The 15959-nt window shown below is 42.1% G+C and overlaps 1 protein-coding gene across 3 annotated transcripts in view; it reads left to right on the forward strand.

Annotated features, from left to right (window-relative positions):
* ITPR3 (inositol 1,4,5-trisphosphate receptor type 3) overlaps nucleotides 1-15959 on the forward strand; it is a 406280-nt gene that overhangs the window by 90776 nt on the left and 299545 nt on the right. For all 3 annotated transcript variants that reach the window (XM_077481406.1, XM_077481407.1, XM_077481408.1), the window contains exons 10-12: nucleotides 6112-6168; nucleotides 7504-7646; nucleotides 15059-15158. In XM_077481406.1, the coding sequence (XP_077337532.1) occupies nucleotides 6112-6168; nucleotides 7504-7646; nucleotides 15059-15158 (300 nt within the window). The remainder of the gene's footprint in view (nucleotides 1-6111; nucleotides 6169-7503; nucleotides 7647-15058; nucleotides 15159-15959) is intronic.

A 15959-nucleotide genomic window follows, 5' to 3' on the forward strand; every position in this document is an offset into this window, starting at 1 on the left:
AAAGAGGAAGTATGGGCTATTTAAAAAAAATAAAAATAAATGCAACCCGCAAGGCAAAGGCATAATGAGCTAGTATGCATAGCATACTAGCTCATTATGAATAACTTACCTGAGAACGAAGCCCCCGAAGCGGTCCTCCGTCTTCATCTTCGCCGCTGCCATGTATCCCGGAGTGACTTCTGGGTCTCGCTGCTCCGGTGCTGTGATTCGCCGGAGCCGCAATGACGTCACTCCCACGCATGCACATCGGAGCCAAAACGAGCGGCATATCGCAGTGATCTGTGGCGTGCTCGGTGCACCTGCGCGCCGATGTCTATGGCGCATGCGCCGTAGACAGCGGTGCCTGTCTTTTTATAAATATCTCCTAAACCGTATAGGTTTAGGAGATATTTCTTGGACCTACAGGTAAGCCTTAATCTAGGCTTACCTGTAGGACAAAGTGGTTTGTAAGGGTTTACAACCACTTTAATATAAGTACATGGCACAGCAGGCACATATTAGGAAAATGAAATGTTGGGTTTACATACTTGAGAACCTATTTTTTTTTTGCACTGTTATTGCATTTTGGATATGTCTGTGTTAAGCAGCTAATTTTAGAAATGTATTAATACAGACATGTACAATTACAGAAAGGTCAAATTTAAACTTGAGGATTGTTGGGAGGTGTTCTGTGATTAGTAGTAAATCATGTTTACTGGGATTATTGCTACATCACTTGTAATATAAAAAGCTAATAATAGAGTTGCATAAGCAATGTTATTTTAACTTGCTTTAATTTCAAGTATTGGACGTGGTAACAGCTATATCCTTTTCAAACAGGAAAACAGAATTGTGCTTTCGTCAGTAATAGGTACAATGTTTGCCTATTTTTTTTTTTTCAGATAAATAGTTGTAAGTTAAATATAGTAGTGTCAAAATACAAAAAAAATACCGAAACAAGTGTAAAAGTCTTTCATAGCTGATCTTGCAGTAAGTAGCACAACTGAAAAAAAGGCACATTAAGCAAAGCACACTGCACTTTCAGACGTTTCCTAAGGCTTTGTAAAAGAATGTGTTAGCATCCTCATTTTCTTCACTGGCAGAGCCTGCTGGTCTCTTTTTTCCACTTCTTTTTTTGTGTTAAACTCCCATAGTCACAATGAATCAATAAGTATTTACAGTGTCTGTGTGTAGCAGGTCTCATTTTCAGTAAGAACTTCTAAATGTGTTTTTGTCAGCATGTGATTTATGACTTGTAGCTGTTTTGTAGTTTTATCATTGTGCTGTTATTGGTATAATTCTGTTTATAGAATATCTGCCTTCAGTTTATGTTGCCCAGTTGGTTGAAATGGAATTACCTCTGGGCTTTGTAGCTTCCACTAATAAACCTAGTGGCTGACTGAATATTGGTAAAGCAAGATTTTTTTTTATCAATTTAATATAATCACACTCACACCAAATGTGGTGGGACTGCGTTGTGCGTCTAATCCAGTGCACTCCCACCGCATTATCTGCCTGTTCACACCACTGTGGTGGGGTGCAGCTGCATACAATACTTTTTTTTCAGAGCAGTGTTAGGCAATCCACCGCCTAGCACCACTCAGCAGCCAGTTCAACTTTATGAAATGTTTCTGTGACATTTCAATAATGTTTGTTTTAAAAAATAATTAACAGTTGATGCGCTAAGATTGCTTCATCAGCACTGTGCTGATCTTGCCAGACCATACCACACAGCAGCCACTGCATTGTAACATACCCTTAGGGCCCACTCCCATGTCATTTACGCCTGCACAATAAGGCCGCGTACACACGCGCGGACTGTTGGCCCAACCTTGTCCGCTGAACAGTGTTTGGGCGGACAGTCCGCTCGTGTGTGGGCTTTCAGCGGACAGTTTCAGCGGACAGTTGGACGGACAAGGTTTTACGGAAATTCCGAAAAACTGTCCGCTGAAACCTTGTTTCAACGAACAGTCCGCCCGTGTGTAGGCTTGTTCGTCAAACTAAGTTCCGCGCATGCTCAGAAAGGATTTTCAAGCCGAAAGTTATAATGCAGTGTATAGGACGTCGTATTTTGCGTCCCGTCGTACGTGCCGTTCACGTCATCGCGCACGGTTTCAGCAAACTGTTCGTTCGCCGTGTGTGGCCATGTCCGTCCATGCTAAGTTTGAGCGGACTGTTCGCTCAAACTGTTGGACGGACAAAGTTGGGCCAACAGTCCGCGCGTGTGTACGCGGCCTAAACTGCAGCAGTTTACTATCCACCAGCTGTCCATTCCAGCTGCAGTGAGCAGGTGGTAGTGGGCGATTCAGCGCATCACACAGCTCCTTTTTTTTTAACAATCAACTTTATTTGAAGTATACAAAAGTGACACTTCATTCATGCACTGCTGTACACTGACATGCAAAGCTGTCCAGAGCGCTGCGATAAAATACAGCATATCAGTACTGTGCTATGTTTCAGTGCAAATAGGACACACAGAAAACAATTGTTTTCTATTTTCACTAGCAGTTACTGACATTTTACAGTGCCAAAAAAACGGTCATCACACTAGCGTGAATTGACTCATCCACCTTAAAGTGAACCTGTACTTTGCCCATGCTTAGCAAAGCAACAGTTTCACTTTAATGCCAGCCTCCACAAAGCATATACATAAAGCAGAACTTTAGTCAGACAGTCTTCAAGCAGAATTAAGCCCTCTTACCCTTTACAGCCAAGGAAGCTGCTTCTGTTTGATCTACAACTGCCATGGTGCTGCACATGTGATCAGTTATGACACCAACCATTTGATGGTTTGACAGTTTGGGTGAGGACATAAGCAAATGTGATAGTTAGCAATCCCAGCATTCCAGGAATGTAACTTTTTTTTTATTGTGAAGCAAACAACAAATAGGACAAAATTACAGAAAAAGTAAATGTGTATAACTATTCACCTCCCTAAAGTCAATTCTTTATAGAGCCACCTTTGTGGCTACCATAGCTCCAAGTCGCTTTGGATAAGTCTCTATGAGCTTGCCACTGGGATTTTTGCCCATTCCTCCTTGCAAAACTGCTCCAGCTCCTTCAAGTTGGATGGTTCATTATTGTGAACAGCAATCTTTAAGTCTGACCACAGATTTCTATTGGATTGAGGTCTGGGCTTTGACTAGGCCATTCCAACACATTTACATATTTCCCCTTAACCACTCAAGTATTGCTTTAGCAGTGTGTTTGGGGTCATTGTCCTGCTGGAAGGTGAACCTTCGTCCTAGCCTCAAATCACATAAAGAGTGGTACAGGTTTTGCTCAAGATTATCCCTGTATTTAGCACCATCCATCTTTCCCTCAACTCTGACCAGTTTCCCAGTCCTGACTGCTGAAAAACGTCCTCACAGCATGATGCTGCCACCACCATGTTTCACTGTGGGGATGGTGTTCTTTGGGTGATGTGATGTGTTGGGTTTGCGCCGGACATAGCGTTTTCTTTGATGGTCAAAAAGTAAAATTTTTGTCTCATCAGACCAGAGCACCTTCCTCCATACATTTTGGGAGTTTCCCACATGTCTTTTTTCGCAAACTCAAAATGTGCCATTTTGTTTTTTGCTGAGTCTTGCCACTCTGCCATAAAGCCCAACTCTATGGATCATATGGCTTATTGTCGTCCTATTTACAGATACTCCAGTCTCTGCTGTGGAACTCTGCATTGCCTTCAGGGTTACCTTAGGTGTGCTGCCTCTCTGATTAATGCCCTCCTTGCCCGGTCTGTGAGTTTCTGTGTGCGGCCGTCTCTTGGCAGGTTTGCTGTTGAGCCATGTTCTTTGCACTTGGTTATGATAGATTTGATGGTGCTCTTAGGGATCATCAAAGATTTGGATATTTTTTTTTTTTTTTATAACCTAACCCTGACTTGTACTTCTCAACAACATTGTCCCTTACTTGTTTGGCGAGTTCCTTGATCTTCGTGGCAGTGTTTGGTTAGTGGTGCCTCTTGCTTAGGTGTTGCAGCCTCTGGGACCTTTCAAAAAGGTGTGTATATGTAATGACAGATTGCACACAGGTGGACATGATCTCACTAATTATGTGACTTCTGAAGGTACCGTAATTCGTTGCACCAGAGCTTTTTAAAGGCCACAAATCATGCCACAATATAAAAACATGTATTGGCCTAGGTAGGGTTTCAAAGCCATTTCTAAGGCTTTGGAACTCCAGTGAACCATGAGGAGAGCTATTATCCACAAATGGAGATAACTTGAAACAGTGGTGAACCTTCCCAGGAGTGGCCAGCCTACAAAAATGACTCCAAAAGCATGACGACAACTCGTCCAGGAGGTCATAAAATAACCCAGAACAACATCTAAAGAACTGCAGGCCTCACTTGCTTCAGGTAAGATCAGTGTTCACGAATTCAACAATAAGAAAGAGATGAAGCAGAAATGGCACCCATGGGAGAGTTCCAAGGCCAGAGCCACTGCTGACCAAAAAGAACACAAAGGCTCATCTCAAATTTACCAAAAACATCTTGATTATCCCCAAGACTTTTAGGCAAAAATTGTGTGGACGGATGAGACAAAAATTTAACTTTTTGGAAGGTGTGCGTCCCGTTACATCTGGCATAAAGCGAATACAGTATTTCATAACAAGAACATCATACCAACAGTCAGACATGGTGATGGTCTGGGGCTGCTTTGCAGCTTCAGGACCAGGGCGACTTACCATAATTTATGGAACCATGAATTCTGAGTTCTACCAGAAAATCCTAAAAGAGAATATCCAGCCATCAGTTCATGACCTCAAGCTCAAGTGCACTTGAGTTATGCAGTAGGACAATGATCCGAAACACAAAAGCAAGTCCACCTCCAAATGGTTCAAACAAAGCAAAATTTAGGTTTTGGAATGGCCTAGTCAAAGCCCAGAGGTAAATCCAATTGGGATGCTGTATCATGACCTTACACAGGCCTTTCATGCTGGAAAACCCTCCAATGTGGCTAAATTAAAATAATTCTGCAAAGAAGAGAGGGCCAAAATTGCTCCACAGCAATGTGAAAGACTCATTGCCGGTTATTGCAAATGCTTGATTGCAGTTGTTGCCATCAAGGGTGGTACAACCAGTTATTAGGTTTGGGGGGCAATTACTTTTTCACATAAAGCCAGGCAGGTTTGGACAGCTTTTTTACCTTAATAAATGAAACCATCATTTAAAAACTAGATTCTGTATTTACTCGGGTTATCTTTGTGTAATAATACAATTTGTTTGATCTGAGTAATTTATTTAAGTGTGACAAATATGCAGCATTGTATCAGTGTTGGGGTAAAAAACACTTTAGGTATAAACATTCATGTAAAGTTTTTCATCTATAGACACAGCAATATAGTGACTAGAGGAGCAAGTGTACAAGACTAGTATATACGTAGTACTGAGCTTATTTTATATGTGTTGTACTGCGCCTACTTGAGGTTTAGGTATTTAAAACCATATTGGCTTCAGTCATATGATATAGTAAAGGTAAATAGGCTTAAAAGAACGAACAAGAAAGTAAATACAGTTTATAGACATATTGGCAAAAAATAATCTGCCGTAGCATTCAGCAGTCTACAAATTTGTTACGAAAAATACATTTTGAAATGTTAACCTAAAGGTAAGAGTCGTGGATCCCTTTATTCCCTGTGTGGTTATAATTAAAGTGTTACTAAACCCACACCAGTAAAATCAGTCTATATATGCAGCATAGTATGATTGTTATACTCACTGTGGAATTTAAGGGGTTAATCCTCTGCATTGTTTAAAAAGGCTGTTTTTATCCTGTATGCACAGATCCTCCCCCTCCTGCACTGTCTATCGGTGGAAGGCCAGCTAATACAGGCAGAGTAGCTGACCTGCACATGCTCAGTTGTCTTTTATGCTGGAGAGAACATTTACTTGTTGATCAGAGCTAGCCAGGTCACATGATATTGACATCACACATGTGGGCGTGTATACAGACTAGTGAAAATCTCCTTTGTGTATAATTTTAAAAAAGGAAAAGAAAAGGTGCATACTTTGAAAAAGAGTCTGTCTATAACTGAGCTTTGAATTGTAAATATTTTAGTACACTGGTAATATATGTATTTATTTAATCCTTGGTTAGGATGTTTTATTTTGTGCTTTGAATATTGCAGGAAAACCCAACTTACAAAGGAGATGCCCCCGAGTCTAAATCTGGAGCATCCTACGCAGTAAGTTTATGTAAATGTATGTTTATAAAATGTGTGCTAAGAGGTTGAATGTACATGTCATGGTAAATTCACAATGTTTTGTCTCATGGCAAAGAGTAGTGGTCAAAACACAGTAACCAACAATCACAAATGTTTTGAACTAATGAAAGGTGAAATCTGATTGGCTGATTTGGATGACAGCCCTTTGCACCTTATCAATGTTCTTTGCACTGCATTACACATGCCAGAGTGTGACAGAACCTGCCTTGAGCGCTCAAACAACCAAAATATGTTAAAGCATGCTTATGAATCTGTATGACATGCAGAATAAAAATGGCATGAAGATTAACTTTATGTAAAAAGAATTGGGACAATGTATAGAGAATTGAAATAGTCACTTGCTAGATTGGCCTAATAGCTGCAAATGAACAAAGCCTACAGTTCTAAAATTACAAATCTAGCTCAGCTCCCAGATGATGGTTAATTAAATTTCTCTAGTTCATACCCAGTGCTTCTGTCTATTTGCTTAGTGCTAATTTTACCACAGTGCACACTCTAAAATTGTGCCTGCTTTGTAAAACAAATGGGATTGCAAAATCGCTGTGTGCCTAGAGAACTTGTGCGTTCAGTAAATTGCCCTTTGTTCCTCTCAAATTAGGTTTTATTTTTTGTTTTTTTTCATTCTTTCTGCTCTAGGTTGTGATTTCTATTTTTTAACCGTGACATTGTTTAGTATTACACTCAATTCATATTTGTATTGTCTCTGCTGTGCTTTTTTGCTCTTTCATTTGTCTTTTTACTTCTCCCTTTCCAAGAACGCTTCCCACACTTCTATCTGTATCCTTTTACTATTCAGGCAGTGAAGTTAATTTATAACTGTCCATAGCAGCCTAAAAGGGTCCCCGTTTAACCTTTTCTACTGAAGGGTAGAGCATGAAAGCTTATGGGCCTATACACATGAGCACTACTGTTCATCCAGGATGATACAAGACTGGCAATGTCAGGCTCTGAGGGTCCACCTGGAGGAGCTGTTGAAATGACTCTGGCATCAACATGACATTTATTTTAACACAGTAAGGACCCAGACTTTTGCTGAGTATGTGCCTATGACCCATTCAGGGAAAACTGTTTTTCTGCAGCCCATAGTGTAGGCTCACAGTTTCCTGATATGGCACTCATGTACAAAAGCTCAAAAAAGATTGGTTATGAACAACAACCCTGTTTTATGAACTAGCCCCAGTGTCCTTCTACTATCACTATACGTTTCTCACATTTCTTCTTCTCTTCTTGTTTCTGCCTTCCTTTCTTAATTTTCAGCATCTCCCACCTCTTCATTGACCACCGATCTTCTCTCAGGTAGCAAACACACGCCCTAACCGTAGAAACGCAGGGGAGAAGATCAAGTATCGCCTTGTAGCTGTACCACATGGGAATGACATAGCATCTCTTTTTGAACTGGATCCTACCACTTTGCAGAAGACAGATTCATATGTTCCCAGGTACCAAGATCATGAATAATGGCAGAAAAAAATATTTATATGTGAGATATGTGAAACTTCTAAATTAAATATTTCAACTTACTATAATACAGAATCAGTGGGAAACCTGAGTGTGTCACTTGCCACCGTCGCCTCCAACCAGATGCAGCTTGTCACTTGCCACCATTGCCCGCCACCAGATTCAGCGTGTCACTTGCCACCGTTGCCTGCCACCAGATTCAGCGTGTCACTTGCCACCATTGCCTGCCACCAGATGCATTGTGCCACTTGCCACTGTCACCTGCCACCTGATGCAGCATGTCACTTGCCACTGTCATCTGTCACCAGATGCATTGTGTCACTTGTCACTGTCACCTGCCACCAGATACAGCTTGTCACTTGCCACTGTCACCTGCCACGAGATGCAGCGTGTCACTTGGCAACATCGTTGCTTGTCATTAGCCTGCCACTAGATGCTTCTCATTGCAGCCTGCTAGCACATACACCAGATGCAGCTTATCAGTTTAAGGCCAATTTGTAAAGATTTTCTGCAGTGAAAACACTTACATGTATCCCTCCTCCTGCAGCATCTCCCCAGTAGTGGGGAATCCGGAGCATCCCGCATTCAAGAGTGGGGAAACCGGCACATGCCCACCACACCCCTTTCGGGGCAGCCTTTGTGGCTGCAAACAGGACACGGACCAGTAACGAACCATGGCCTGTGGGGTTGGGGACCCCTGCTTTAGGTGATAAACCTAGTTCTTATTTACTTAGAAATTCTTCAGTCAGCTCTTCATTGTCTTCTACTATAACAGTAGAAGCAGTGCATCCGGATTGGTACACCCATCTTGGTGGCAGTGTATACTTCCCTGGACACGCTAATTCCATTTCTGGGCCCTATTCTATAGGTACCCCACAAGTAAATACCCGTACTGATAGCAATGGTGAAAACCAGGCGCAAGGGACTCTAATCCTAGTTCTATCTCAGGCATGCAACAGAGGAAGGTGGATTTCTCTGTAAATATGTCAGAATTCCTAGCAAAACTAGTTGCCTTAATTCAGCCATCACTCTCCAGAACCCAAAAGCACTTCATCATCCACACCTTCTCTATCTGAATTGGAAGAGGAACTACTTTTCATGACATAGAAAACTTTGAAGAAGACTAAGAAGTGATGTTAGAGGAGGCTGAAGAAGATTTCTGACCACCAGCCTCCCATACACATGATGCTACATGCTCGTGCACTTTACTTGCCAGTGTAGATATGCTCGGTTCTGTTGTGTGCAAAAGTCTCTGTACAGTATAGTCACACTTGGTTCTTCTTAGTCTTACCGGGCCCCTCTGGGTATTAGGAGACCTGTAAAGTCTAAAAAAAAAAAGTTCTTATTCATGAACCAATAGAACAGGCAATTTATGATGATTCGATTTTTCCTGAAAAGGTTTTCACCCCTCAAAGAGTTATTGCCAAGCTATATCCAGTGGAATTATTCACTTAAAAGTGAACTCTTCCCGTGGTATCCTCTGCTATCTCAGTCTTAAACAGACATTTTACTGTGGCTATGGAAAACGTCAAAAAACTACAAACAAAAATTCCCATCTCACTTACCAACCAGCCTGCAACAAACTGAATTGACCCTGTCTAACAGTTCACGCTAAAAAGAAGGGGTTTCGTTTGCACACAATTTCAAATACATGCGTTCAGATGGTGGTTTTAAGCTTTCAAAGCGGTACATAATAGAGTTTCAGATTTAAACTGCTCTGAACCATCTCTTGTCCCAGGGAGTGTTTTTTACCGTTCCTATAAAGGATGGGTTCAAAGACTTCTATTTAAATATGTTCACAATACCAAAACCCTACAGACATATTCATCCTAGACCAAAGTACCTTTGTGTTCACAAGTTTTGAGTGGAATCCACAAGGCCAGGTATTGCCTCTCTGAGACAAGGGGCATACTTGGCATCAGTAGACATTCAAGATGCCACCTCCATATTCCTATTTACCCACTTAAGCACTTTCAGTGTAACCCATTAGTCTCAGTGCCATCTTTGGCCTATCCTCAGCACCCAGAGTATTCACAAAGATGCTTGCACCCTCTACTTGCCCTCTTAAGAACTCATGGCATCCAGATCACAGTTTATCTAGGCCAGCCTTTTTCAACCAGGGTGCCTTCTGGATTCCTCAGGGGTGCATTGATAAAATGCCTAAAAATTGTCCGAAAATAGTGTACAAGCCAGCGGTTGGATTAAACCTGCTTTTTTGTTTCACAAAGCCGGAGGGTTTCATTGTGCAACATTACAACCTTGGGTACTGTGCAGGCCAGCCAGGGCCGCTGTTAGAAATCATGGGGCCCCATACAGCCTACCTGACGGGGCCCCATTGACCCCGCCCACAACCCATCCTGGCTCCGCCCATAACCCCACCCCTGCCTCCACGCTGTCAGGGCAGGAGGCAGGAGCAGGAACATTTAACATTTACAGCGCCCCACCAATCATAACTGCATCTGAATGGGAGAGATGTCAGTGTTTTGACATCTGTGCCCATTCAGTTTGTGTCTTCATACGGAGCTTTCAATCAGGTCTGCATGAAAAAGGACCTAATTGCAAAGCTTGGGTGAAACGTTATGAAAGGAGAGTGGTTTGGGGGTGGTAAAAATGCAGCTTGGCTATGTATTTTTACTGTCCCTTCCCCCATCACATGTGTAAAAGTAGCATCTCACTATGTGCTCATGGTCATTATCATTATGATGATCAGAGCACAGCAGGTGCTGTGTGGCTCTGTCAGTGTAACATGACTGTGTGATGCTGACTTTGTTATGGCTGTGCTGAGTTATAGTCTGTAACACACAGTACAGCCATATATCAGGAAAGTCAGCACCACACAGTCATGTTACACTGACAGAGCCATACAGCACCTGCTGTGCCCTGATCATCATAATGATAATAACCATGAGCACACAGAGTCTAGGGACTGCACATGCTACAATAGTGTGACCTGTCAGTGTGTGTGTGTGTGTGCAGGGGACTGCTTGCCTGTGCACCACTGCCATTGTCCAGATTACTCCTGCTGCTCTGCCTGTCTCAGCCGTCCCAGTGATAAGTCCCTCAAGCTGCAGCACTTACTGGATGAAGGGAGCCGTATAACAGTAATATCCATCCGCCGGAGAGGCATACAGTGAGCAGGAAGAACTTTAGTTTGTGCAGGTATACTGAGAACAGCATGCGGCACAGCATTGTATCCCTGCACAAGAAAATAGAAAAAAAGTCCCTCTTCTGCTTTCACCTCCTGGGCCCCTCTGGTAACCTGATGGGGCCCAGGAAATGAATATATATTCCTTATATATGTTAGTAATCAAGTGGGTGCAGGTTAATATAGTTATTTCGTTTTTTTTTTTTTTTTTTTAGCTAGAAGTTAAAAGCTGCTCGGGCCCCCCCTGCTGGCCAGGCCCGGTACAACAGGGCTGGTTGTACTGCCCTATCAGCGGCCCTGAGGCCAGCCACTAGTGTCCTAACAACTGTTGATGTCATTTGTTGATAAGGACATGGGGCACTTGCACAGCATCCTTGTTTGATTTCCCTACCCCACTTTGTCAGCGCTGGGGTGACATTAGCTGAGTGGGGTGAAAGAAAATGAGGAAAATTAGAGTAAAAACGCTGTGTTACTAGTCAGTAGCAGTGTGTGAGAGTGTATTTGCTTTGAAAGAATACATCCCCTCTAATTCTGGGTGGTTCACATGTAGGGATGCTTCTGCAATATGTAAAAAACTATTAGCTTAGTTTTTTTTTTTACATTTTAGAATGAGGTGACTTGAGATGCATAGTTTTAAATGGTGCCTTGAGTGAAAAAAAATTAGAAAAAAGGTTATCTAGATCAGTGTTTATCAAAGGACTTATCTCCTTCAGAACTCTCTGAAAATGTCTAAAGGACAATTTCAATTACTCAAGACTTTTGATTGGGTAATCAACTTGCAAAAGTCTGCCTTCATCTGGAATACTTAGACCCTACCCTAGGCCCAGGTAAAACATTTCCTTCCTGAAAACATAGTTCTCTCTCTAAGGTCTCAGAAGTTAAGATCCAAAGACATCCCCTAGTGAGAGTCCTATAATTCATTTGAGGCTATTCCCTTCACTTAGTTCCACTCAGGGCCTCTCCAGCACAACATTCCATTGGCCTGCAACAAACATCTCTTGATATCCTTATAATTCTTTCTACTCATTCAAGCAACTCCCTAGTTTGGTGGATTGCAAGTCTATCACTGGAAATGGGAAAGCCCTTTTTTTTCACTCTAACAATATATGCCAGGTTCTATACCACTGTAACCCCCTTTTCCAGGGACACCCAATTAGGTTGCAATCAGACAGTGGCATGGTAGTTAGTGCAGTATTGGCCTAAATCAGTAGAGGTGAACCAAGAGTCAGGCAACCTTGAAGGAAGCAAGTCAGATCATCTCCTTGGCGGAAAAGCTTTGCCCAGAAATTTTTTCTTGTTTACATTCTGGGGTTGGACAATTGGAAGGCAGATACCTCAGTCGCCACCACCTGAACCATGGGAAATGGTCCATTCCTCTTAGCTTTATCATTCTCCTATGTAAGAAATGGGTGACTCCAGATGTGGACATCCTGGCCTCTAAGTTCAACAAGTTACCCCTGTTTGTGGCCAGGACTAAGGATCCTCCAGCACTGTAACTCCCTAGACTCCTTTCAGGCTAATATTTGCCTTTCCTGTGGTTTCATCCTCGGCTGGTCCACAAAATAGAGGAATAAAAGAAACTCAGCCCAGAGGAACCTGGTACACAGACATACTCAAACTTTTGGGAGACAACTCCTAGCTTGTCCCAAACAAGCCAGACCTGTTGTCTCAAGGCCCCCTGTACCTCACTGCTTCTCAGTCACTGTTATCCTGGAGTTCAAATTTAAATAATATAAGATATATATTTGAACATTTTGCTAATTTTATATGGTAAAAACTGAGTTTGCAAAGGCATTTGGTGCACGCAAAGTGGGTTTATCACTGTGGTGGCTTTCAGGAATATACACTTTAATGTCAAAAGTATTGGGATGCCTGCCCTTACACTCACATGAACTTTAATGGCATCCCAGTCTTAGTTTGCAGGGTTCAATATTGAGTTTTCAGGCATTGATGTTGGTTGAGAAGGCCTGACTCGCAATCTCCTCTAAAATTCATCCTAAAGATGTTCTGTTGGTTTGAGGTCAGCACTCTATGCAGGCCAGTTAAGTTCCTCCACCCCAAACTCGCTCATTCTTGTCTTTATGGCCCTTGCTTTGTGCACTGGTGTGCAATCATGTTGGAAAAGGAAGGGGCCATCCCCAAGCTATTCCCAAAAAGTTTGGAGCATTAAATTGTAGAAAAAAATGTCTTGATATTTTGAAGCCTTAAGATTTCCCTTCACTGGAACTAAGGAGCCAAACCCAACCCCTGAAAAACAACCCCACTCCATAATCCTTCCTTCCTCCACCAAATGATTTGGACCAGTGAACAAAGCAAGATCCATAAAGACATGGTTTTGGGGTGGAGGAGCTTGACTGGCCTGCACCTGATAGAACACCTTTGGGATGAATTAGAGCAGAGACTGCAAGCCAGGCCTTCTCGTCCAACATCAGTGCCTGACCTCACAAATGTGTTCCTGGAAAAATGGTCAAACATTCCCATAGACACACTCCTAAGCCTTGTGGATAGCCTTCCCATAAGAGTTAAATCTGGTATAGCTGCAAAGGGTGGGCCAACTCAATATTGAGCCTTACAGACTAAGACTGGGATGCCATTAAAGTTCATGTGCGTGTAAAGGCAGGTGAGACAGTAAGCTCAAATCAACAAAAACGTAAAGAGCTTTTAGCTGTAAAGCTGGTCACGTGTTGCAATCGGATTCTACATTCTACTAAAAGTAGAACTGTGGCCAGGCTATGAACATTCAAATATTTACATATTCTTAACAAGCAGTAAATAAACATTAAAATAAGCCCTCACTGACCTCTGTAGTTAGAGCCACTGTGGAACATTTCATCGTTAAAACTCACAGTAAAAGCAGTGTGTAGTCAGACTTTTCTCCACCCTGTTCCTGTGCACTTGCTCTCACCTTTGGGAAAGGTTGGGGGCAGAGATCTAGAGGAAAAAGTAAAAGTGCAAATGAGTTATTTCCTAGTACTTAAAACTACATAAGTCAGGGAGGGCTTGTTTTAAATGATATGTACTGCTTGCTATGAATGTGTACGTATTTGCATGCTTTTTAGTATATAGTACAACGTTCTACCTAAACAACTGATTTGTCAGATCTAAGTAGGATCTCTGTGCATATGACCTTTAGACAAATAAATTCAGATTTCTGATTGGTTGTTTTAGGATGCTGCATGGTGTAGCTGTTTTTTTTTTTTTAACAAAGGTTTTAATATCACAAGTGTTCATTTACTCAAAACATTTCATTTTTTTGGTCAGATTGCTTGAACGAACTTTTGTTTCTAATATAGTTTCAAAAGATTTCAGAAAAATGAATTACGAGCAGCATTTTTATCATTTAAAGCTATGTATTCAACTCTTCCTTTAGCCACTTTTATCCAGTGTACAGAAAAACTCCTGAAGTTCGTTTGCATATGTAAAATGTTATTGTTTGGTGGGTACAAAATCAATATTGCTGATGATCCTATGCCTATAGATCAACGAAATATTTTCAGTTTGTATCCTAAGTATTATTTTTGATCCTACCATGAAAAATGAGATGGGTAGGAAATGCAAGTGCAATGTCACTATGTATTCTCTTTTAAGAGATGCATTTATTGAGGTTGATTTACTAGAGGAGTTGAAATTCTTCACTTCACTCAATTCATCCATCTAACAATTGACTTCTCATGAACCAGCTTGATGAAAAATTATGCTTTGATCAGCGCATGCTGCCAATTGGCTGCAGGGCTGATCAGTATATTTGGCAGGGGAGTCCCACTATTAGAGTGGGTTCACACTGATGTTGCTGCGGGTCACAAGCAGGGGGTCCAGTGTGTCCCTGTACACCGATTCAGGTGAAAATCAGGTCAGAATTTTTTCCTGAATTCGGACCTAAAGTGGAGCCAAAGATGCACAGGACCCTTTTCCAATGCAGACCGCGGCCACCCTGGAGCTGTGTGAACCAGCTTCATTGAGAACCGGTCACACTCCTCTGTCATGCGAATTGGCATTGGTGTGAACGCAGCCTTAGACTACAAATACAGCAGGGAAGATTCCTTCATTAACCTTGAATGTTTTGATGGGGGAATCAGTTCAGGTTTTTTCACTCAGCCAGCAGAACCATGTATGGCAAAATTTAGTCAGTCATATTATATGCATGTGCATGCTGAGTGTTAGAAAAATAATCAAATTTCAAAGAAAAAGATCTCGGTCTAATAATTTTTTGTTTCTAGATTGAGTTTAACTGTTTGAATAATTTTTTAGGAACTCGTTTGTGAGATTAAGACATCTGTGCACCAACACTTGGATTCAGAGCACCAATGTCCCCATAGATGTTGATGAAGAACGACCAATACGTCTCATGGTAATTAAATTAATTCTGTGCAGTTATTTTGGATTTTGGTTATTTCTGTCTGGAAACAAATATGAGGGCTGCTGACCTGTTAATCACTTTTGTTCCGCTGTACATTTAAAAACGGTGATGGGCGGTTATTTACCCAGGGCTGTTGATTAAAAAAAACACTGGAATAAACACTGTCAGGCAGCCGTTTCACTCATTAAAGAGGTTGTAACCCTAAAAAAAATAAAAAGGAGATCCTGTTCCCTTATAGCAGGTTAAACAGCACAGTCATCTAATCTGGCCCTTTCAATGCTGTAAAACACCCGGTTGATCCTGCCTATTCCTGTGCCCCCCTTAATGTGCTGACCATGGTAATCATGGCTGTTTATCCATGTTATTGTGGTCAGGTTCCGTGCTGCGTCATCCTGCTGCTCTTCATCTCATCCCTCGCCTGTGTGTGTGAGCTCAACTCTTCCCCGCCCCTCCCCTCCTGCCACTATTAGTAGAACAGAGGGTCTGGCTGTAATCTTTAACTTTACTGCCAGCTACTAAGACATACTACACTGTGTACATGTTTTCATAAATTGTGCCTGTAAATACCTTATTCCAGTTAGTTTCTGCCAGTCACTTGACCCCCAGCAGCTCTCCACCCCCGATCTAAGGGCTACAGCGGGAGGGGCTGAGCAGACAGCACCGTGGTCAACTGCCCTCCTGGCTGATGTCAGAGGGGGATCTCTGCCATTCCCACTGTAGCACTTAGATGGGGGGAGCAGAGCAGCCGGAGGTCAGGTGACCGGCTAGCTACAAACCGAAAAAAAGTATTTA

This window comes from Lithobates pipiens, unplaced genomic scaffold, assembly GCF_037356315.1.
Source record: "Lithobates pipiens isolate NorthernLeopardFrog02 unplaced genomic scaffold, aLitPip1_a1.2 Scaffold_16, whole genome shotgun sequence".
Lineage (NCBI taxonomy): Eukaryota > Metazoa > Chordata > Amphibia > Anura > Ranidae > Lithobates > Lithobates pipiens.